Source organism: Bacillus rossius, chromosome 12, assembly GCF_032445375.1.
Source record: "Bacillus rossius redtenbacheri isolate Brsri chromosome 12, Brsri_v3, whole genome shotgun sequence".
Lineage (NCBI taxonomy): Eukaryota > Metazoa > Arthropoda > Insecta > Phasmatodea > Bacillidae > Bacillus > Bacillus rossius.
The window spans coordinates 30,498,659-30,517,467 of NC_086339.1; the positions used below are offsets into that span (position 1 = coordinate 30,498,659).

The 18,809-nt window shown below is 40.0% G+C and overlaps 2 protein-coding genes across 8 annotated transcripts in view; both read left to right on the forward strand.

Moving 5' to 3' along the window:
• The window catches only part of LOC134537788 (protein unc-13 homolog B), a 1,087,975-nt gene that overhangs the window by 482,673 nt on the left and 586,493 nt on the right, over positions 1-18,809 (forward strand). The window lies entirely within an intron of this gene.
• The window catches only part of LOC134537790 (uncharacterized), an 83,747-nt gene continuing 67,170 nt past the window's right edge, over positions 2,233-18,809 (forward strand). Inside the window, exon 1 of the mRNA XM_063378598.1 lies at positions 2,233-3,068. Coding sequence (XP_063234668.1) covers positions 2,511-3,068 — 558 coding nt within the window. The 5' untranslated portion in view covers positions 2,233-2,510. The remainder of the gene's footprint in view (positions 3,069-18,809) is intronic.

An 18,809-nucleotide genomic window follows, 5' to 3' on the forward strand; every position in this document is an offset into this window, starting at 1 on the left:
AACTCCGTTCACCCCATAACACAGTGGCGGGGATGGGGGGGTGGTCCGGGGGCCCTCCCCCGGGAAAATATGGATTTCAAGGTAGTAGAATAGGGTGCTATTTAAGTATTTTTCTTAACTGAACATTGACTATTCCACAGGTAGAAAATTTGAATTTTTTTTAAATTATAAACTATTTTTGAAAAATAATAATGTTTGGCATACATTATTCTGATAATAAAATACCTACTCTACATTATTTATATACTAAGTGGGAGTGTAGTATCATCGATATCTGGTACCAAATATATAAACAGACAACACATGGCAAAGTAAGTAGGCTACTTAAAATAAAGAGAAGAAGCTCATAAAAATGTACTAGAATAGTAAAAATTAAATGTTGGTATGTTTTGTACCAACACAAAGAAACTATCTTCAAACGCGATCTCGCCACCTGCCCTGCCGAACTGTAGCGGACATAGCCGAAGCAGTCGGCGGAAGAATTCCACCGTCTGCTTCGGCCATGTTCGCTTGAGTTCGGCAAGAAAGCGCTACCTTCGTAGCGTCTACCTCGTGTTTTTACAGCCAATCCCCTCCTTGAACCTTTGTACCATGCCACCCCCCTTCCGAAAGGAAACTACTGCGGCAGCCTTCCTGCTGAAAGCGGTCCTACCAGCGCTTCTAAACCTAGCAACGCTTCTAAAACAGCATGTTTTGTGTGTCGACGGGTTCTTTTCTTATAGCGCACAGCGCACAGTATTGGGTCCCAAGAAGATAATGTAAAAAATACATACACCTAACTGCACGAGCCAAAGTAAAATACTATTCTGAATAAAATATTTATTTAAAAAATACATTGTCTGCAAACTGCCTGGGCAAGCACTGCTTGCCTTGCTTGCCCTGACGAGACGCCACTGATAGCCATATGTTCTACAAAGTTAATCTTTATTGTAGTACATAATACATAACCATTTCTTGGCAACTGGCCCCAAAGGAATCTTTTGTGAAAGTACAGACAATTTTTTTTTCTGTGTGAAACCATTAAAATGGCATTAACGACAACAATGTTTGTCCATACGCTGTGGATTATTTTTTTAACATTAAACTTGGCGTGGGCCAAATTACATTTTTGTGCTAGATTTCTTCACTCGTGCTTATTCGTTATTCACATGCAGCAGTTAACTTAGGACTATTAGGTTCTCTTAGACGTAAGCCCTTTAAGTCCCGGGGCCCCCGTGGGCGTGGATACGGATACGCCGTATATGATAAATAGGCCGGTGGTTGTACGTCATTTACAAAAAGCAAATGTGTTCCAAGCAAACATAAGTGGGTAGAGACCAGAAAAAAATTAGTTGATTTATTTGTAGATAGGTTAGAATTCAAACTATTGTACATTTATGCTTCTTCTACGATTGGCACACAGAGTATCTGGAGGACCGTTAGCCAATGAGAAGTCATCAGTCAAAGGAGTAACCAATCCACTACAAGTGAACAAGTGATATTTGCAGGCAGTCTGCAGAGGACTGTGAGGGATCTATCCTAGAGGTCGTTGTATTAGCGAAATTTTTGTTTTCTTCCAGTCTCTCCAAGTGGATGACATTTATGCGGATATCGTCAGTCGTTTTAGATGACAGTCCGAAAGGTGTTCTCTCGTCCCCGATCAAGGTGCGTGTCCGCAGCAGAGTCTGGGAACATGACGAGGCGGCCACCCGTTTTTTTCCACCACACTGGCTCTTTTGCCGAGGATAGGCTCGCCCCTTACACTCCCCTCTTCGAACCCCTGTGATCCCAACACACCGCCCCCCTGTTCCACACCTAGTGACTGACCCCCTCTCTCTCTGCCGACCCTTGCATGGCTGGACAAAGTGGTGCTGTTTCACACACACACACCCTTCCCTCCCTGCTGTCGATGATACTGTCGCGTCGCTCCACGGGACACAGAGAGGGGTTGATGATGTTGTGGGGAAGGAGGGGGGGCGGAGGATCAGTCACCTTGGGGGATGAGTAGCGGTTTGGAGAGGGGAGACATCGTGGTGGGGGTTCGGGGAGGGGACGATAAAAAAAAAACAAAAACAAAAGACACGGCAAACTGGAAGGAAGCGGACAAGTAAACCAGGCCTAGGCCAGGGCGATAGCGCAGCGTTGCGCGATGGGGCTGTTATCACTCGCGGGTTAGCCGGAGCAGGATGAGGAGGAGGGGGTAGGGGTGTCGATGGAGGGAGGGGGGGAGACTCGCAACTAAACCTCGAACCTCGCATGCGGGCGAGGCGACGCACTTCATTGCGACCAAGTGCTTCGCGAGCGGCGGGAGGACTTTATTAACATTTTTTTTTAATTTTTTTAATTTTTTTTTTTAACGGGCTGGGAGATGTCGACGTAGATCCGTCGGTGTGAATTATACAAGACGTGGTGCGATCGAGGGAAACGAGATTGTTGGTGAAGAGGATGATGGATCGTGCACGTGGATGATGAAGAAGAAGACCCCGGCGTGAAGGATCTGCTGGAAGAAGACAAGGACTGTGCTCGGGGAGATGTCGGACGGAGCCTCGTGCACCCAGGCAGCGCTGCTGTTCCCGCTCAAGGCCGGGATGGCTCCCTTCCGCTCGGCCACGTCCGTGTACCGGGTGCAGGAGGAGGTGGACGGAGACCCGCCTCCATCGGCGCTGCTGCGCGGCCGCCGGCGCTCCAGCATGTCGGACATCAGCAAGTTCCTGCAGCAGCACACGCTGAAGGTGTCTCCCGGCGGCGGCGGCGGCGGCGGCGGGGGCGGCGCCGGCTCTCTGCCGCAGAGCCCGTGCGCGTCGCGGCGCTCGGCCAGCCCGGCGTCGCGCGGCGGCAGCATCGGCGACCTCATGAACATGAAGCGCTACGGCGGCGCGGAGGCGGCGGCGGCCTGGCAGCTGCGCGCCGAGACGGCGGTGGCGCGCGAGGTGCCGCTCGCGACGGTGGTTGGCGCGCGCCGCCGGCCCCCGGACCCGGAGGCCGCGGCCGCCCCCGGCGGCGGCGCCATGAGCTGCTCCCAGCGCGCGGAGAAGTTCGCCAGGCTGCTGCGGCAGCAGCGGGACTCGGCCGACGTCTACCTGCCGACGGTGAGTCCGCCGGGCGCTGTGCCGCGAGCGTCTTCCATTGCCCACCGCCGCCACCGCCTTGAACACCCTCGTGTTTCAGTATCCGCCACTGATGTATGTGTAGCATCTAACAGAACTGATAATAAGAAACTCGGTCAATAAATGTAACGTAAAATTCTTTTAAATAATACCGTGCGTAATAAATATACTTTGTCTTTTAAACTACATTTATGGACGCGTAGTTTTCGCACCCGCCGCTTGTATTCTCTGGTGGAGCAGCCTCGTCGACTATCCACTCATTCCATTTGTAGAAATTTGTGAAGACTATTGCAAGAATAGGGTTATTGTTGTGCGAGGACGATAAGGCTAGCCCTGTTTTTTTTTGTAAATGAAACATAAATGTTGTAAAATTACAGATATTTTTTAACACGTAGGCTACATTTACATGAAATCAACTGTAGCACTAGCAAAATAGTGCTCGCAATAACGCTGGGTTCGGATTCTTAACCGAGAATTTATGTTTTATGTTTTCCCGTTACGTCTGCTAGTTAAACCGGTCCATAAATAGCTTTCCAGTATTATCAGCGCATATTAGTAAGCATAATAAAACAAAATAAAGTTCAATTATTTAAAAATCAATTATATTTTCCTTGGTTTAATTAACGTATGCTTTAATGAAACATTCATTAAAATATAAAATTATGCGCTAATTTTCGTAGGAAATCTTGAAAAAGTATATCATACGTGCAAAAATAACCATAGCCATGTGTTATACAAAGTTAATCTTTATTGCAGTAATACAAACCATTTATTGGGAACTGGTTCCAAAGACATCTTTTGTAAAAGTACAGACACTTTTTTTTTCTGTGCGGAGCCATTAAAACGAACGTAACGACTACAATGTTTGTCCATCCGCTGGAATTTTTTTAACATTAAACTTGGCGTGGGCCAAATTACATTCATGTACTAGATTCCTTGACTCGTACTTATTCGTTGACTGTGCAACAGTTAATTTAGGCCTATCAAAGAACGACGATTTTAGTGATCATGTGCGCGTAGCAAAAAAACAGCGGGCACCTTATCATACATTTTCGCTTCTAACGAGACGTGAACAGTTAGAAATACTTAACCAGATTCACTGCCAACACAACACAACACCGAACGCAGTATAAACACAGAAACAATGTCACGTGGTAAACGTAACCACGAGCAAACTGGCAGATCTAGCAGCAGAAGGCCAGAACGAAATTGAAAAGCGCTCTTCCACATACACGAGCTACCAGCCTTACACACACACAGACTAGAATCTTGGGAACATGCGAGAATTTTTATTCATATATTACGCGCGTCTCAAGAGCCAAGCTCACATCAAAGTGCACAAAAATGTTTTAAAGTGAATACAACAAAAAAATCCTCGGCTATATACCTAACACCTGTAGCAAAAATAAATCAGACTAAAAAGGTTAGGAACATGACATATTTACACAGTAATGACAACTCTGCTGAATATCAGTACAATATTTGTGGCCACAAAATAGCAACCAGGACAAGTATAATTTACATTTATATCCTTCCTAAGTTGTTTTTAAATGTGTTCAGACAAAAGGGAACGAACAGTGATTGGATTTTTTTCTCTCTAGATCATGTATCAGTATTCGTAAAAAAAAACCGGTTTGCATTGCGACTAATTAAAAAATATTATTTGTGAAATTAAATATCAATACATGAAATAACATTTATGAACTCACACTAAGCGCAGGACATCTGAAAAACTGGGCGACCGTAGAATACATTCCCGAACAAGCCCAGCAAAAATTAGCCATTATTTGTATTTTCTTCCTTAAAACTACAAAATATGAAGCATTTTTAAAATAAAAACTTTTTTAAGGTTAAAATAAAACACTATTCAACGTTTAAGGAATATATTTCTGCATTTATGAGCAGGATTTGTTTTAAAGCTTTGTTTGAAATTCTGTATTGGCTCGATTGTACAATGCGTTTGTGTGTTTTGTTCGCTGTACTAGATATATGTTTATAATTGATCTTCAGAAATATCCCTGTGCGCTTATTTATTTGGATGAAATGAACTCAGATATGCTGTGTTAGGGTTTTTTCCCTTTAATTTGGTGAGTAGGGTGGCAAATTAATCATCACCTGTAACTGCGCTACGCGTAGCGGATATTAAGAATTACAAGCATTATAGGTTAGATTGAAAGTAAATAATTACAGGTATCTTTTTTATTTTTAAACACGAACGCAATAAATAACACTTCGGCGCGTTAATTTATCGTCCTTTTAATCTGGACTTGCAGCGTTTCTTTCTAATCGAAGTGAGTTAGGAAAAAATATTAATATTAACATATGACTTTACACACTGAGAATTGTGAGTAGAGAAATGAAAACTTAACAGTTATTTAATAAATATACAAGGACACAATAACCATATTTCACTTCCTGCAAAAATAATCTCTCGTGTACAGAGCATTATGAACCGTATTATAAAACAGTTCCTTGTGTAATAGTACTTTCAACCTAGCTTAGTGTTGTCCCTACGATCACTGTCTGTTTTTTTTACAACCTATTTTTTTCTTAATGTTATGCTAATTAAGGAAAAACCGCTCACTCAAATCTCTGTAAATAGAAAATACAAAATTACGAAAATACTACTAAAACAATTATGTGACTTTAACGGTTTAACATTATCTTGGATCTAACGACTGTGACAATGCGCTATTTAACAAAAAATATGAATATTAAATACATTTTAACAGCTTATCAATGTTATACCGCCCATTTATTACTCAATTAAAAATAAATAAAACATAAAACTTTTGTAAAGCCACAATTATTTCACATACTTTTAGGTACGTGCGAAAGAGTGTAGGGGGGGAAGGGGTAGGATATGTCTCCTAAGAAATCCTTAAAAAAAACTATCATTTCAGCAAAAAAAAAAAATCGGAAGCGAACAGCAGGCAAAGACGTCCCTTTCCTCCCCCCCCCCCCTTACTTTTTCTTTCCCGCGCAAGAAATTTAAAATTCTGAGTACGCTCCTGTCTACTGTTATATACGAACACAAGCCACATTCATGTGTCAGTTAGCCGATACCAAGGTCAGAGGCTTTTCGTCCTTGGGACTTAGTAGCACGTGATTCGTTCTCACTGTTTCTCCGTTTTTACAACTGGTTCAGCGAATTACAGGGTTTGTTCGGAGAACTTCGGGGCCAGTCATAGACGTGAAGAACAAGTATTATGTGTTCAGAGTCTTCTTTGCCGCCGAGTGGTGCCGTGAAAATCCTCCGTCTGTAAGCAGAACGCTGGAACACTGATTATATCCGTTGGCATTTAATTATTATTTAATTTTAATCTAAATATTATGCGCGTAGAGCAGTTACACGTGACGATAATTTGCCGCCCCACCCACCAAATTAAAGAAAAGAACCCTAACACAGCATATCCGAGCAGCTCATTTCATTCGAACAAATAAGCACACAGTGATAATTCTGAATATAAATTATATATATATATATATATATATATATATATATATATATATATATTTCAACTTCCAGCTACTCTAGGAATCTTTTCGTGAAAAATGCATGTAAATATTTATATTTTTTATCCTAACTCACTTCGATTCGAAAGAAATGCTGCAAATCCAGATTAAAAGGACGATAAATGTACCCGACTATGTGTTATTTATTGCGTTCGTGTGTAAAAATAATTAAAAAAATTGGTTGTCTGTAAAGTCGGTTTACGGACGATAGTTTAACGTGACGTCATAACAAAACATTGATAAAATGATTGCATACTGTTATGAATAAAATTGAATCAGTTTTATTGAATTATCACTATTTTGTATGGATACAAGAATGAGTGAAATGAAATCTACAATTTAATTGATAAATTTACTTTTATTTGCACTCATTAATTCAAATATGTTTATTACTTTAATGAAGAGATTATTTTAACTATAACTTTTATACATGTTTGCTATTTAACTTCTTCCAATCTGTGTTATTCTGTTAAGGATAGGACGATGATAGGAAAAGTAGGAAACGAATGGGAGTGTTTCAAGTTCAATGTGCCTCGAAAAAGTCAAATCGATGGTTGTTCCAATCGAGTGGAAGAGAGATAGATGCGGGCAAGCGTACAATGAGCTTAACGGGACAATGTGCGTAACGGGACACTTTTTCGTGCGTGCAGCCGGCGTTCATCGATTTATTAGACGTTGTCACGTCAAAAAATACCTGTAATTATTAGCGCTGTTGTGCAAATCATCAACGCGAAGCCGATGTGCATGTGCTTTAAGTCTACTTTGCTACACACTGTTTCCGACAAAAATATGTGATCGTGGCTCGAGCATTTTCCTCTGTGCGCCTTGGTTAATCACCACCATCGCAGCATTATCTTGTAGCGCGTGTTACCGTATTCAAAATTTAGCATCTGGCGAGTACGCATATCGCGAAAACGGCTCGTTTAAGAGAGTTCCGATCAAACTTAACTTCTGATATTAGTAGTTTTGATATAAAAATGAAAAATCAGTTAAGTTTGAATGCTATAAAATTTCATGTAGAATTAGCGACCGGATTAATTTAGTAAGCCGCCTCCGTCATCACACATCCCCCCCCCTTTATAAAAAAAAGGTGTCTTCCCAGAACGAAGCATCGACGCTAATGCCTTCCACATTAAAACACCTGCCGTTACCAGCGTGTGTGCGTTCCAACGGCGCGTTTATGCAGGCGACATGATTTCACCGCAATTAGCGATAAACCCCTAGTTCCTTATCTGTGTTTGATTTTTTTTTACCCCTCCCCCCTCTCTTGTTGCGTTGCATCATCCCCGATGAGCGTGTGGTGGGCGGCGATACTGGCGAGAATTAGTCACCGCCGGGCCGGGAAAACAAGGACCGCGGCGGGTGAAATACGGCGACCGCTATGGCCATAAACCCGGATTAGTCCCTCCTCTCACCCCTTCTACGCCTCGCCACTGACTCTATGTACCAGCCCTGTCCGCCCTCTAATTGCGGCGGACTGCAGCGGGGAAGACGGACGCACGGAGCAGCCCTGACCACCCAGCGCACCGCCGCGTTCCGTGTGCGACAACCCCTTGTCACGTCGGAAATAAGAAACACGAGATTCACCTACCCCGAGTCAGACGCCCGAACACGAGGAGGCGGTATGACAAGGGAAGCCTACAACTCACGTGGTTTCGGTTCCCCACCACGTTCGTGCAACTTCGGATTTCTCTCGAAAATTGAAATTTAAAAAAAAATCGAAGGGTTAGGTTAGGTTAGGTCAGTCACAACATGCTTGTTTCCATTGGAAACTTTTCATGTAGCGGCTGAAGTGGCGTTAGTACCAAAACGCAAAACTTCGGAAATCTTCGGAAATTCTTGCAGGGAACCGAAACTACGTGAGTTGTAGGCTTCCCGTATGACAACGGGCAGCCTTATTTTCACAGACGAGAGAGCCAAAACCCGAAGTTCCCCGAAGTTCATTTCCCCCCCCCCCCCCCCCGTATCTTTAATGTAGTTATAACAACCAAATCAACCGTCCACAATGTTTTAAAGTATTTATAATGTAGCTAACCTAACCTAATTGATAGGGACATGCATATTTCGCGAAAAGATTCCGCGACTAGCTGATAGTTAAAACACTGTAGCATCATTTGTGTTTCGTGGTTGGGTGAGTTTATTTCAGTTCCACGTCGATTGTTACAACACCAATAACAGTAGTTGAGTGCGGAAGCAAATGCGTTCTTAGTGGCCCAGTTAAATAAGGCAACGACTTCTCTCGCAGACGGCCGCCAATCAAAAGGAAGAAACCGCTGGTGCGGGTATACCTTTTTGCAGTCCAATATGCGTTCAGATTTATTCGCGAAAAATGCCTACCCCTACAGCTATTAGTATCCTGTTATCAACACCGCCATATTTATTTACAATGAACAAAAAAAAAAAACCGAACATGCACGATCGGGCGTTTGGCTCTCTCGTCTGTGAAAAGAAGGCTGCCGGTATGACGAGTGCTTCTGGCTCTGTGTCTCCTCTGGACTGGCGCGCAGTATTCTCGTCGTGCACAAATTCAAGCTGTGACCATAACATTATGTAGCGGAGAAATGAGTATAAAATATCAATGCAATGTTTCAAGGATCTGTACAGAGCAAAAAATTACTAAAGGCGAATAGCTTACGACACGTAAGGGGATAGGAGTTTCAATTATTCAATCATAATGTTTTTTTTTATTTACTTGATTTTGAATAAATTCAAGTGTAAAGATATTTATCGTTTGTAATTTTTCTTCTTCTACTAAACAAGCCCGTATTTATTGGTTTGTAGGTCTATGTTTTAAAGAAAATTATTATGTGAGTCCTAGCATGTTCTGAACAAGTTAAAGCTTGTGTTTTACCGATTTGAATTAAACGCCAGTATGTAGCCTTCGTCTTAAATGTCTTTATTTTTAGTCTATTATTCCTTAAATTAATAAAAAAATTCCCAATGTTTGAAAAACTCAGGTTTTGTTGATTTATGAATGTTATATTAAAAATAAAGCCTTTCAAAAAGAAGCCTGCATATGAACGGTTAGTCTAAAACTGTATACCGCATGATTTCCTGCTAAACATTACGTAAAGATTTGCCTTTAGGTAAGTGCACAAAACCCACACTTTAATTTTTTTAGAATGGAACAGAAATATTAATATAAGTTACAGGTGTTTGTAAATTAATACATTTACATGAAATCAATTGTATCACTAAAAAACAGTGTTCACATTAATACTGAAATTTTTACCCGGGCATTTATGCTTTGTAATGTTCCAGTATCTCCAATAGTTAAAGGTATATATAAAGCGTTCCCTGAAAATATTTCCAGTATTAAATGCGCACATTAATAAGCATAATAAAATAAAGTCCAATTATTTCCAAGGTTGAAAAAAAAATTATGCTTAAACGAAACATCGATGAAAATATATAAATATGTAAGCAAATTTTGTAACAAATACTCTGTATTACAAAATAATCGTATTTCATATAGGCAAATAATAATTATATCCTTTTGCTGTATACAAAGTTGAAATATCTGTGTTATAGTATTACAAAATATTTCTTGGGAACTGGTTTCCAAAAGAATCTTTTGTGAAAGTAAAGATATTTTTTCTGTGCATTTAATTAAGGACTTGGTTAGTAGTAAAAATCCATTAAATGTGGGGTTACATGATGAATTTATTAGAAATAATGTGCAAAAACACGAAATGTTATGAGCAGAATAATTAAGGCGACTCTACCCTGTTAACATCTGCGACGCAGTGTCCGGATTACCTAAGCCGCTCCAGCAGTTCATCGTAGTCCGAGATTTGTGTGTGTGTGTGTGTGTTTGTAGGGGGAGGGGGGGGGGGTTGAAGAGGGGTAGGGTGGAAGGTTGTCCGCTGCCCCTGTCGCATCCTCCACCCGCAACACACCTCCGCCACCCGTGAACACGTGTTTCCCCCCCCCCCCCCCATCCACGCACCGACGCGAAAGACGCGGCGGCACATTCATCCCTAAGGCTGTAACATGTCTTCAAAGTTGGACGTGAAGAAAGATTATTTTTTGCGGGGGAAAAAAAATTGAGAATTTTTTTAAAATAGGATAATGTTACATTGGACAAATTTATATTACCTTTGCAAAACGCGTCATTGTACTAAAATTATTGTTTTTAATAATTGGCGGTGACGTGTCAGAAAATGTCTGGGAAATAAGGTTGTTACCGCCAATCCTTTTTAGTGCACTAATTTTATGATAGCCAGGGGGCGTAACAACTAAATTTCCAAAGGAAGGGGGGGGGGGGGGGGGCAATATACCTATTTATAAAGAATCATCGATCTATTGAAGTGGGGGGTGGGGGGTCCTCTAACGGGAAAATTTGTATTTCAAGGTGGAAAACGGTGCTATTTAAACAGTTTTATCATCTAAAAATTGATTACACAGCACTTTCTTTGCCCCCGTTTGCCACCACTTCAAGGTTTCAGAAGGGGGGGGGGGAAATACCCTTGGCCCCCCCTGTTGTTGCGCCCCTGAGATAGCGACAGGTTTTTCTGTGGTTTTAGAAGTTATTTTATTCAAACACTTTTCAGGTGATTAGTGGGAAGCTCCTTAGACTATGAGTAGTACGTAAGTTTCCAAATAGTTTTTCCGAGATATACCTTCAGTCAAAATCTGCCAGTCATATTCTAAATAACACTGTTTACTTGTCAAGGGTCTTCAGTCGGCCAGAAGCCACTTTCTATTCGCTCTTGTGCCAGCCAATCAAAGGAGAGCACACCTCTCATTGGCTTCTGTATCGGCCAATTATGTATGGTATCATCTCATTAGCTGTTGTTGGGCAGTCTTAGTTAGAGTCTGAATGGCGTCTTTCTTCTATGCTTTCTGCTGGTTTTCGTATATTTACTTCTCCATTAGTACTCATTTTAGTGATTCTGCATGGGTGTTTAAATATTTCTCTGACAACCCAGACTGTCTTTTCCCTGTAATTCTCTAAGTTGGCTGTTGTTTCAAAATTGTGGAAATCTTCAATGCGTTGTGTGATTCTGAATTCTCAGATATGTCTGATTTGTAGTTTTTTTTGTAGTCGGTGTTTTCTTTGATCCTTATAGTAACCGTCTTTCCTTAACCGTTGCCTCCTCTTCCGATGCGAAATAATAAATATGTTGTTACTATCGTACACAGAAAAATATTTTCTGTACTCTTACAAAATATTCCTTTGGATAGCAGTTTCCAATAAATAGTTTGCAATACTACTAGAAAAGTAGTCTAACTTTGTACAACACATGGTTGTGGTAATTTTTGCATTTATGAAATATGTTTTTCAAGATAATACTGAGTGTTTCTTAAGAAAATTAGCGCATATTTTTATATTGTAATTGAATGTTTTTTGTAAAGATTTGACTTGGACAATGACATAAAAAAAATTCTTGTACTTCATCCTTAAAGTAATGTGAGATATTGTTGATGGACTACAGTTCTAACAAAAAAATTTTTAAAACATGAAATAGATAATCGAATATTTAATAATTAAACTTAATTTGTGGTTTTAATTTTTTTATTAATGCGTGCAGTGAATACTGGAAAGCTATTCGGGGAACGGTTTACAAGTACCTTCTTACTATTGGAGATACTGGGACAACACAAATCGTAAATGCGTGGGTATTACCCACTATTACTGCGAACACTATTTTGTAGTGATATTAGTTGTTTTAATGTTAATGTGTGTATTTACAAATATATGAAATTTTATATGAACATTTCGGTTTCATTAAAAAAAAAATTGGTTGTCTGCAAAGTCGGTTTATGGACGATAGTTTAACGCGACAACGTCATAACAAAACATTGATGAAATGATTGCATACTTTTATGAATAAAATTTAATAATTTTTATTGAATTATCACTATTTTTTATGGATACAAAGAAGGAGTGAAATTAAATCTACAATTTAATTGATAAATTTACTTTTATTTGCACTCATTAATTCAAATTGGTTTATTACTTTAACGAAGAGATTATTTTAACCATAACTTTTACACATGTTTGCTATTTAACTTCTTCCAATCTGTGATAGGAAAAGTAGGAAACGAATGGGAGTGTTTCAAGATTAATGTGCCTCGAAAAAGTCAAATCGATGGTTGTTCCAACCGAGTGGAAGAGAGATAGATGCGGCGCAAGCGTACAATGAGCGTAACGGGACACAGCGTAACGGGACAATTTGCGTAATGGGACCATTTCGTGCGTGCAGCCGGCGTTCATCGATTTATTAGACGTTGTCACGTCAAAAAAATTACATTGTAGATTGCCGGCGAGGCTGAGAATTCAAACCCCATACCTAGGCGATCCATATTTGACTCCCATTGAGGCCACACCTGGTGTTATTTTTATTAGCAAGTGTAAAACGCAGCGGACGTTTTCTCGTAGCATTTAATTCCATTTCTATCACCTTTATATTGGTTCGCTGCCGCATTTCACTCAATTCACGCAGCATCTGTCTATGCTTGCTTCCCAGAGACAACAAAATAACTCAGAATTAATTCGTACACTGTGTGGTAGCTCCATATGAAAGGTAGTTTAGTGTTTCACTTGTTCAAAGCCGTTTGAATGACGCTTGATCAATATTTGTTTTATGTGTATAAGGGAACAATCATCCTATATAACTTTGTATGTCGCTTGAAAGCAAAATGTTTCTTTTAATTGCGACATTTTTGGTTAGCTAGCTCAATTTGTTTACAGGAACATTACTGTCCATTTGTAAATTAATTATGCGTATTATTATAGTAGTTCATGCTAAATTAAGATTTTATAACTCTACAACATATATATATATTGTTAATAGTTATATATTCTCCCCTTTCTCACACCCCAACGTGAGTATTTAGGTGTTCGGTCTAAAATTTACCAAAATTAAATGTCACCTTTATCTATAAATAGTAAATTTTACATTTATTTTATTACATTTTTTTACTTATATCATTTCGTTCGTCTTAAAGAATGTATGATTGGAATGTTGCTGACTTTTTCTGTACTTCATAAAACTTAAAAAATAAATCAACAAAAAATTGTTATGTGGATTACGTGTAAAAAATTTTGTAAAACAAAGTTGGTGTTCATAACTTCACTAATATTTATTTATTTTTATATTGTACCTCATTAATTTTTTTTCTTCTCCTAAACAGATTTTTTTTTTGCAGAAAAGCAAGAGAAAGGTGGTATTGATCCCGGTCAGTATGTTTTTTATGAGTCGATAGAATATCTCGATAGAAAGCTTCTGCCTCCAGGTCGTATCGACGTTTTGCGGTTCGCTCCACAAGCTTCGCGCAGTACCCGCCAGATGGCAGTGGGCGCAGCGATCGGAGCGCCACATTCCTCGGCGGACAAATCAACAACTGTTTCGTTTGTGAGAAAATTCGTGGTGGGATTTATTTGCTATTAACTGAGAAAATGACAATTACACACAATAAAAACCGCTTATAATAAACGCTGCTTCATAAAATTACAAAACTACGATTTGGCTTTTCATTATAGCTAAACTAGAAAGACACGTGAGGTATTTAAATTTGATTTAATTATTTCTGTGGTTTTCTAATGATGCATTTACATAAATTCCTATTTGTATGCATTAAAAGCCATCGCACTTAGATATAGTAAATAATTTATATAATGATAGTAAATTATAGCTAGCAATGTAGGTACTTATAGATAAGTAACGAACTAAGAGGTTTCATTAGAACGCTTTTAAATAAAAATGAAATCAAACACGTTTTCTCCGACTTAGACGCAGTACTTATTTAATATTTTAGTTCAGACTCACCTAAGTGCGGAGAGAGGGCTCTTGTTAAAATGTAATTTGACAAAGGGGGAGAGAGTTGGTTAAACTAACACCGGGTCCGAATTTAATTACTTAGCTATGTACTTAAAATTTCGCATACTTCACTTGCCCTTGTAGCTTACTACAATAGTTCGGATGGAAACAAACGGTATAAGCCAGATATACAAGCTGTTTATATTTTTTTCAATAGGTAAAACATTTTAGTTCCAGCCAAAATTCTAAGTCAGGAAAAGAAAAGTTTTACATCGAGTTACAAACACATGAATGTATGGTAATATACTTAAGTTTTTACCTATATGTTATAATTTACGATCTGTATATGCGCATTTGTTTGTCTTGGTAAAGTATAAAGCAAAACTTATTTTACTAGTCTTTTAATGACTAAAGTTTAAAATAAAATATATGCCTTCAAACATATTTTACAAATGGCCACGCTAAGTTAAGTTACCTGGAAGTGCGGAAGAAGCAGGCTTTCAGTTCAGACAGCATTCGTGGTGTAGCCTCCGCGCGGAACACCCAAGTATGGACCGGGAAAATTCGCGGTATCAGTGACCTCCAGGATAGACTCCACGACTCTCTTTGTACTAGTTATTCTTAAAACGTTCTCTCAATAGCTAGGGACAGGAAATATTCGCGGATTCAATGACCTCTAGGATAGCCTCCATTATGCTCTGCATTTCTCAAGTAAACACGCGAGTTCATTGGGTACTAAATTGTGAGGCGTCTCCGCTGGGTAGCTTGTGATTCGACACTTCTTTGGTCGATAGTCTCTCATTGGTCCAGAGGTCAAACTGCGACCGAGCCAATAGCAGAACCATCAGAAATGTACACAAGTTTGTATTTCAGCCTATCACGAAATGAATCAGCGAATTTTTCAGGTCTCTATCAATAGCTTTCCAGTATTAACTGCTTACTTACTAAGCACACTAAAACAAAATAGAGTGCAATGATTGAATATTCGATTATCGTTTCTATGGTTTGAACAAATTATGCTTGAACGAAACTTGAATAATAACATACAATTATGGCCCAATTTTTCTAATTTAATGTATGCAAACCATAGCCAGTTTTGTACATGGTTTCAATATATTTCTTGGAAACTGGTTTCCAAAGGAATATTTCGTATAAGTACAATTTTTTTTTTTACTGTGTATTAATCAGCCTACTGGTATCGCATCGGTAGTACTGGGTTTTATAAGTACGGATATGCTTCCCGTCAACTTACAACACAAATTGTTCGTGCCGAGCCAAAAGCGTCCTTATCGTGCCGTCAGACGTCTCGGCGAACCTGCCCGCTCCGCACACACTTGCCGAGAGTTCCGGGCGAGAATCGCGTTAGGTGCTCGCGGTTCGTTACGGAATGTAAATTCCCCGCCCGCGCGGCTTTTAAACTTGTTCCATTTGCATGAAATTACCGCCCCAAGGATCGCTGATTGCATTCGCTGCTTGCGCCGCGAACGTTGTGTTCCCGCGTGTCTCTCGCCCCCCCCCCCCCCCCGCCCCCTCCACCACGGGGCTGGGAGGAACGAAAGTTCGCCCCCCGATGATTTGTTGCGCAATATCGCAGACAACAGCGAACATCGCACCTGGGAACCCGAGTGCCAGCACTTTGAAAGTACACGAGCTACTTGTGCTTCCACAATTGCAAGCATGGTTGAGTTTCATTTTATAGGAACGCACGTCTTGAATCCACTGCTTATCTCACGTCAGTTTTTTTCAAAGCAAACAAAGGTTTTAAATATTAATAATGTTAGCAGACTTTTACGGCCAATGTCTGAAGTAGTTTGGCTTCTGGGTTGTAGCCGTGTCCTTGGCGAATAATTCACCGACGTTTCGGTCTCGACATTGCAGTCGCCATCATCAGGGAGCAGTTACCACAACTGCTCCCTGATGATGGCGACTGCAATGTCGAGACCGAAACGTCGGTGAATTATTCGCCAAGGACACGGCTACAACCCAGAAGCCAAGATAATTAAGGTTTTTAAATAAATAAGTTAAGACAGATTATGGCAACGAAGGCTACCATTATTAATTTCATGGTGAAATATGTGTTTCATTAAGTTAACGCATCAAAATGTATTTTTGCGAAATAAAGTACTACGAATAAAACTAGCACAGCACGCTGTATAAATATACATGTGAATACTCCGCATATAAAACTTCACTATCTTAGTGCGTGCCCTGTTTGAAATTACTGGAAATTTACGAACTTTTTAAAGGGGGAGGTTTCTTCTTTAATTCGAGATAACTGGATCTTCGTAGAAAAATGCGTCGGGTTCGTATTTACAAGTTCTGTGTTTCGTTGTAAACACCGTGAACATTGAAGTTAGACGAGTGTTTTTGTGGACTTGACGTTTCGAGTGAGTTCGCGTCCAAAAGAAAGAAGCCTAAGTATCCGTACGTGTCCGAAGATCCATGGTCCAGATAATGGGCAACGGTTATTTTCAGTACGTTTGCTTTTATACAATGTGGGCACTACAGTTAAGACCAAAACATTTAAGTCCAACTGGAGGTTTTGAGATATGAAATTATGAAATAGAATGTATTTTTTTTGTCCTAGAGTCGAAATATAATATATCTGATTTAATAATGTTATTTACTCATTTTTATTTTCGTATAACAACCTGTACCTGAAGTTATTTTGAAAGAGCGTTTCCATACGTATTACTCTGTACTCGACACTGCTTCGGTAAAAAAAAAAATACTCGAGGTAGACCGAACTCCCATCTCTTGCAGTTTAATTGAATTTTTGCTCATACACAGAAAATGTTGATAATCCTCTCCTTCTACGTGATGCTGAACGTTTGAATATTAAAAAAAAAAAAAAAAAGAGAGAGAGAACACTGTTGATACCGCAATTCATTAAATTGAAAAGTTAGAAACTTCACTGTTCGGGTTCAATATTTTCAGAAACTGATGAAAATTCACTCGAGCACTTCCTTTCGCTTTGTTGTTACGTATTGACGCAAAAGCACTTTTTCAGATTGCGTGCCGTCGTGCGAGGTGTAAAGCCGTCTTGTTGGGAATACTGTCTCTGTATCGTAGCTGTAGAACGAGAGGTTTGTATACTCGTAACTAGGGGCAGACATTTTTCGCGAATAAATCTGAACGCATATTAGACTGCAACAAGGTATACCCGCATCAGCGGTTTCTTCCTTTTGATTGGCGGCCGTCTGCGAGAGAAGTCGTTGCCTTATTTGACTGGGCCACTGAGAACGCATTTGCTTCCGCACTTAACTACTGTTATTGGTGTTGTAACAATCGACGTGGAACTGAAATAAACTCACCCAACCGCGAAACACAAATGATGCTACAGTGTTTTAACTTTCAGCTAGTCGCGGAATCTTTTCGCGAAATATGCATGTCCCTACTCATAACCCATTAGTAGAGACCTGTAAAATTCGCAGATTCAATGACCTCTAGGATAGCCTCCATTATCCTCTGCATTTCTCAAGTAAACACGCGTGTTCATTGGGTACTAAATTGTGAGGCGTCTCCACTGGGTAGCTTGTGATTCGACGCTTCTTTGGTCGATAGTCTCTCATTGGCCCAGAGAGATCCAGTTAAACTGCGAGCCAATAGCAGAGCCAGCAGAATAGTACACATGTTTGAATTTAAGCCTATCACGAAATGAATCTGCGAATTTTTCCGGTCTCTACCCATTAGTGTTTATTACCAGTCCAACCTGCGATCACAACTCGGTAACACTCTCACGGCACGTCAGTTCTGAACTGTGCTAGGAAACAACTATAGCTGGAAGCCGCGATTCGTTCCGCTCCAGGCTAGACTCAACTTTCCTATTTGAAGTCAAGATGTTTTATAATTAGGGACCGGAAAAATTTGCACTTTCGATGGCCTTCAGGATTAGACTGCACATTCTCTTGTACATTTGGGCAAATAACGCAAGTTCATTGGCTGCCGACTTGTAAGTCGTCTCAGCTGGTTTGTCTGTGATGATTCGATCCTTCTTTGGTTGAGATTTGTCAAGATGAACAGTAAGCCAATAGCAACATCTTCTAAAAGGTATATGTGTTTTGAATTCTAACGTATGGACAAATTAATGTGCGAATTTTTACGGTCTCTATTTATAATACTGTTTGGTGGGTTCAAGGACACATTCTTTGGCATAGGTGTTTGGGTAATCACTTACTCTCCTTGTTTATAACTGACTCAGTGTATTCATGCAGTGTTAACGAATTTTTTTCTTTGTAAATTGAATATATATGTATATATATGAGTATATATATATGTGCAACTTCGCGGTACCACCTCGTGGCGCTACTAGAAATTCTCGGTGGCATAAAATAATCTTAGCTCAGAAAAAATAAAACTAATTTAATGCCTGCCGACGGAGTCCCGCCTTGCAGAGGCGGCCTTTACAAAAAAAATCTTTCGCCAACGCGATTGGCAGGAG